This window comes from Pristiophorus japonicus, chromosome 4, assembly GCF_044704955.1.
Source record: "Pristiophorus japonicus isolate sPriJap1 chromosome 4, sPriJap1.hap1, whole genome shotgun sequence".
Classification (NCBI taxonomy): Eukaryota; Metazoa; Chordata; class Chondrichthyes; family Pristiophoridae; genus Pristiophorus; species Pristiophorus japonicus.
Genome location: NC_091980.1, coordinates 232401383 through 232408019, shown reverse-complemented (window position 1 = coordinate 232408019; position 6637 = coordinate 232401383). Strand labels below are relative to the sequence as shown.

Here is a 6637-nt window from a genome sequence, read left to right as displayed (position 1 = left end):
CTGAACCCATGATCAGATCCGCCATGATATTGAATGGCGGAGTAGGCTCATGGGGCCAATGGCCTACTCCTGCTCCTATTTCTTATGTTCTTATGTTCTTATTCCCCCACCTCCCCAATCAGGCCAAAGCTGCACCTGGAACTGAGAATAAATATGCTAATGAGCTGACCACAGATAATTGCATTCAAGCAGCACGCTCAGCGACTGTTCAGCTTTGCCTTCATTCACAGCCATTCTTAATTTAATTTGAATGGAAATAGAAAATCTGAGCTCCTACCTCTAATCTGTTTCTCCATAACCAGTTCAAGGTGTGGGTGGATGAATGGGCAGATTGATAGGTAGGTAGTGTGAGAAAGGGGGAATTCTTCATTTCAGAGTCTCCCTACTAACTAACTGGACTACATGAAATACCTTTTGGCTAAGATCACGCGTAACTGACCTGACAGGGGAGTAACCACCATAACCCCAAGGTGGTTCTCCCTGGATCAGGAAGGTATATGCTTGCTTTTTTGGAAATAGGAGGTGGGTGGGGTGGCTTGACCCATCCACCTCCACGGAGGTGTGTGGGGGGCCTGACCCATCCACCTCCATGGCACGAACCTGGTATTGCAGTACTTCCAGGAACGGTGCAGTGGCTCTAGGCCTTTTGGCTAAGAGCATTGGCGCAGAGTGATCCTTGAATGGGCCCAAGGTGACCTCTGGCGTTTGTGATTTGACAAAGAATTGGAACGATTGGCTACGAATTTCAAAAAAATAAAATAAAAAATCCACCTCCACGGAGGTGTGTGGGGGGGCCTGACCCATCCATCTCCATGGCACGAACCTGGTATTGCAGTACTTCCAGGAACGGTGCTTGGGCTCTAGGCCTTTTGGCTAAGAGCATTGGCGCAGGGTGATCCTTGATGTGTGCAAGGTGACCTCTGGCGTTTGTGATCTGACAAAGAATTGGAAAGATTGGCAACGAATAAATTTAAAAAAAAACTGGACTACATGAAATAAGTATTATTAGTTGTAGTCTCAAGTTTGTATTATGTAACTGATACGCCATGCACAATAATGCTTGAATAATCACGCTTTTAAAACTAGTGTAATATGTCCTGGTTAGAACTGGTAAATTTTTTTAAATGGAAGAAATGCAGGTGCTGGGCCCTCTTGACTAATCTTCTTGACCAACATTTTAAAAGCTCTTCTCAGCAAACTTATTAATAAAAACAGACATGTCTGTGGGAAAGGACTGAAGGAGGTAGTGGAATTCCAGTGACTGAAATAAGAGGCAAGGGGAGTCCAATGTTTTCCGTCTCAAATTGAAATAATTGATTACAGGGACATCACCATCTTCTCTGAGCAAGGTCCTGCCATTGGTATGTTAATGAGCTGATAAAGGTCCAAGGGTCAAAAACAGATGATGTCAGGGTGTCACAAGATGATGACTTGATATGGACAGATGGGATCATTAGGTACGTGGCATCCCTGAAATTGGGCAGGGAGTTTCAGATGTAAGTCAATGATTGGGTAAACTGGTCCCCATAGACTTTGCTGGGAAGAAGTATAAGAAGGGGTCTCTCAAACACTTAGGTTAGGGAGGCATTCGGCAAAGAGCTTAGGAACATCCACCAGATGAGCTGAGGAGGGATTCGGGTCAGCGAAGGATCCACACGCATCACACCGAACAGACAAGGGAGCCTAGAGGCCAGGGTCAACGGGGGTTGACCCGTGGAGATCGCATCTACTACCCAGGGCGTAACAGGTAATATAAATCTTGATTGCACCTTGTTTAACTACTGCTTAATGCTGTAATGTATCAAGTCTCATTTACACTGATTAAAATATAATACGGTCACCAATACAGGTCGAGTCGAATCTTTCAGAACATAGGAGTGAAAGGGTTAATTGGCAAAGACCTAGAAACTCAACAGTAGATAGATACACACCTAAAATACATACTTGCATTTAAAGGGCACCTTATCATGTTGAAATATCTCAAACATTTTACACAATTAATTACTTTCTAGGAGTGCTAATGTAAGGAAATATTCATGGCGATTGTTTAGGTTTCAATCACACTAAGCTGACACTGATTGAAATAAGGATGCCTACCCATTACATGACGACTAAGAATCAAACCACCTATCAACAGACCTCAGACTCGTGCACCTTTCCTCAAGACATAATTTTAAAATTCCCGCTGCTGGCTTTGTTGCTGTTTCTGCAGCCAGTTACCAGTCAGCAGATAGTACCATGTGTGGTTGGAGACATTTTAATGCTGCTTATATCCGGACTGCTATGGTAAGACAATGACAATGTAAACAGACAAAAAACTTTTTCTCTTCATAATGCATGTATTGATTTAATTAATTATTTAAAGTTCCAGACACTATTAAACCTAATGTGATTTTAACTGTAGCAACTTCATTGCAGAGATTAAAATCATCCATACTTCGACCACTTTATTTTTATTTCATCAAGTTACTCATTCCTACCTGATGTATATCAAATTTGGTATTATATATGGGATTTAATAGCATTGAAAAAAAAATATGTTGGAAGAGATAATTTAAATAAAAATATTAAAAAATCATGAGATTTGTTGCAAGTTTTGGCTATTGGCAGATAGTGATGGATTCTACTTCATACTGTGACTGCGTACGATATTTTGTATCTCTATATATATCTCAGTACCAATAATATATTCATTATTGTCCACAGCTCTCCTTGTGTGTTGGCATCTATGTACTTACAGAAGAAGAGTATGAGAGATATAAAAGTTGCACCACATCGCTGAAAGAGTTCTTGGTAATGTACAACAAGAACTAATTTTTGACAAACACAATTACTTTCGGTTGACAAGATACAACTCTACCCGTGCTAACGAGTCATGGGTATTCTGAGTCTAGCAAACATTGGCTACAGATGCATGTGACGATGTGCAAGGAAGGGATGGAAAGATTATCCCAGACGTTCACTTCCTCTGCATTTATCACTGAGCTGGCAAAGGCGGAGCTGAGCTTCTAAGTCACAGCACAAATATTTAGCTGTTAGCAATGTCCCCCATAAGCTGCATTGCCTCCTGCGCAGCCTGCCTCCCCCCATGTGCGGCCCATTCAACGTTTTGCCCATGCGCCGTATCTACAATGTAAAAGCTGATGAGTGGCCTGCGCAGGACCTCTCGGACAACTGCGCAGCTGTGCACACAACTTAGTGGGAACTCTGGCTGTTAGGGGCCAGTTATAAACCGTAACAGCGGGACAGAGACACCGTACATAGCAGTCACCCTGCAATCTATATTCAATTAATGGCTATCCAAAGTCAAACCTGCCTGTCAGTTATACAATGGATCCCATTGATTCTTAGCTCTTCCACTGTTGAGGGCATTGCACTCCTTAAAAAAAAAAATGAACAATCTGGCATAGCCTCGGATAGTCATTGGCGGCATGCTTGTATCTTTGGCCTCTTTTCTTGAATTTTATACCAATGTAGAAAAATAAAAGGAGTTGGACAAGCATTGTTTAAAATTGTTACAAATTCATTATCTACCCGATAAAGACTGTTTAAGGAAATCATGTCTCTCAGTAGCATGGTTTCCAAAAGCATTCAGAGAATTTTGGTAACAAAAAGCAAAAATTGCAGTTTTAATATTACAGCAACCAAGCAGTTATTGGTTATAGAAACATCATCACATAACATGTGGTCATTCCAATTCTTCAGAATGAATTTATAGTGAAATCAAAGTGAGGCTGCTCCTGTGAAATAAATTTCTATCAAACAAAACTTTACAATATATCACAAGTAACGTCTGCGACCTTAATAACTTTTCAACATTAAAAGAAAAAGCACTTGAAACAGAAACAGCAAGTAGCAAATAGCAGTGGCATCCTGCATCCCCTGACTCCAGTGCAGCTTCAGACATTCGTATTGCATCAAAGGATCATTGCTCATACTTAAAACTCATCTTCTGAACTGTCAGCTAATAACATCACCCGATCTTGCATGCTGGTGAAATCTCTAGGCTGCAATTTCAAAGAAAGACATTAGCAGTACTTTGAACTATTATATCTGTATAATACGTAAGAATTTTATAAAAACTTGCAGTTAATAATGCACTTTCTTATCCTCAGGATGTCCCAAACATTTTGTAACTGTAACTCATTTTTAGGTATAATTACTATTGCTAAGTAGGGAATTTGGCAGTCAACTTGCACATAGTAAGGTCCCATAAATGGCAATGAAATAAGTGATCCGTCAATCTGTTTGGTGTTGGTTGAGGGATAAATATTGGCAGGACACCAGAAGAACTCCTCAGCTCATCTTTGATTTATCGTCATGGGACGAGAACAGTTTAAAGTCTCATCCAAAAGACTCTCTCAGTATTGCACTGCAGTATTAGCCTCGATTAAGTGCTCAAGGCCTGGAGTGGGACTTAAAGTCACCAGGCAAGAGTTCTCCAACTTAACGAAGCCGGCAATTAAAAAAGTCAACTCTAATGGATGGAAAATTGTGTGCAACACACCCTCCATTTCCCAATATACACTGCTAGTGGGCATGGCCTTCCACTAGTAGCACAAACCAAGAAAATCATCCCTAAAATGTCCCTGTTACAAAGCTCCCAATTGTATAAGTGTACAGCGATATGTTTTTTAATTAAGTTGGGTCTATTGAAATTGAAATGTTCAAGTTCTTAAGAATAATCTGTTTTTAATAATTTAACTTTAACACTGACACACAGAGCACCATATTAAGTTAATCTAAGAGCCACTGGCTAAATATCAGAATATGAAAAATAGCAGGTAGAGAATAAATAAAAGTGACTTGAACTTCACACCAACATTAATACAGAAACTCCAACATCAAGCTGCTAGTAACTCAAAGAAGGAAGATAAAGAAATTGCATTTATATAACACCTTTCACAACCTCAGGACATTCCACATCACTTCACAGCCAATTATGTACTTTTGAAGTGCAGTTACAGTTGTAATGCAGAGAAACATGGCAGCCAAATTGTGCACAGCAAAGGGCACAAAAAAGCAATGAGATAAATGGCCAGATAATCTGTTTGTAATATTGGTTAAATGACAAACAATTTGTCAGGGCACCAGGGAGAGCTCCCCAGCTCTTCTTAGAATAGTGCCATGGGATCTTTCACATTCACCCGAGAAGGGAAATGGGGCCTCAGTTTAATGTGTCATCCAAAAGATACCATCTCTGACAGTGCAACACTCCTTCAGTATTACACTTAAGTATCAACCCAGATTATGTGCTCAAGTCTCTGGAGTGGGGCTTGAACCACTTTAAAGGTGAACATCAGTAACTTAAAATGGGGAAATGAAGAGGCAGTTTAGATCTAACTACTTTTCACGTATATGGAGTTAACTGCCAAGGGAGGCAATGGAGTCTGATTGTATCAGCAAATTTGAGATACAATTGGATAAGTACCTGGAAAAAATATTTGATAGATGTGATATGCAATTTTATAGACATTGGAACTGGGCAGATGGGCTACAAAGGGCTTTTCTGGTCTTGTATATTGCTAATTCCCTGTGTACCTAGGTAAGTATAATGAATAGTGTATACTTATTCCTATGTCAGGCATACAACAGTTTGTTTTTAATTTGCTTACTATTTCAGAGCTGTGTGTGTAAATGTGACAATTCATTTCGAGTTATTTAGATCTTTAATTTCACAATTTAATTTAGTTTACCAATGAATGGTAAACTATATAAGCTACAGCCACAGAGATAGTGCCTTAAGCAGTGTGGAAAATCCTGTTCTTAACGCTCAGTAATAAGCATAAACAAACAATTCAAGGCATCTTTGTCACCAGAAAAGCCTTAAACCTGAGCACAGAGGATGATTCAATCTCCATAGGATGAAAAGGGGGATAAAATGGCTCTCTGTCTTGCATTCAAGTTATGAGTAGGAAGAGTGTGATTAAAAAGTCTTGTGGCACAAACCAGTAGAGGTGAAGGGGGAATTTTGTTAAGATCTGTGCCTGACCTACCAGTTTTATGTGCTTACTCAGTTTATTTGTCGAATAAATTAGTGTTTTCTTCCATTTGAGATGAAATGTTGAATATCATAACCTGACTCAAACTAATGAAGCTTTAAAAATGCGAATGACTGATCAAAGTGATATCCAATACGCGGGCTCAAACCCATGATCCAAGATGAAAAAGCAGAGATCTGAACTGTTACACTGTGTAGGTGAGTATATATTGTAGATTTTGTCAGATTATTTCCCTGGCCATTACCTTTGTTTCACGTCTTTTGAAAACACTTTTCCTCTTTCGATTCATCACTTTTAGACTATAGAGAGCTCCTAGGATGAAGAGTGCTCCAGCCACACCAACTGCTACAGGCACTAGCATCCCGGACATATATCCTGCCTGGAATAACAAAAGGTTTAAAATGTGTGTCTTAAAAATTAGTCACAACTTCACAAGCAGTTTAATTTTGGATGATGAAATCTTTTTTTCTGAACATTATTCATCAAATTCTCAAGAAAGATAGATAACCCCTTTCAGATTCTATGTAAATTACTTTATGTAAATTCACAAAACTAAAACACATTGGCCCGGATTATGCATTAGGAATAATGGTGATGCTGTTACAGAATAGAATAATATAGCTCAGAAGGAGGTA

The 6637-nt window shown here is 39.5% G+C and overlaps 1 protein-coding gene across 4 annotated transcripts in view; it reads right to left on the bottom strand.

Moving 5' to 3' along the window:
• Positions 1-662: 662 nt before the first annotated feature.
• Positions 663-6637, bottom strand: part of LOC139262310 (armadillo-like helical domain-containing protein 4) — a 221193-nt gene continuing 215218 nt past the window's right edge. For all 4 annotated transcript variants that reach the window (XM_070877467.1, XM_070877468.1, XM_070877466.1 and 1 more), the window contains exons 7-8: positions 6247-6381; positions 663-4007 (exon numbers count right to left, since the gene is read on the bottom strand). In XM_070877467.1, coding sequence (XP_070733568.1) covers positions 3939-4007; positions 6247-6381 — 204 coding nt within the window. In that variant the 3' untranslated portion in view covers positions 663-3938. The remainder of the gene's footprint in view (positions 4008-6246; positions 6382-6637) is intronic.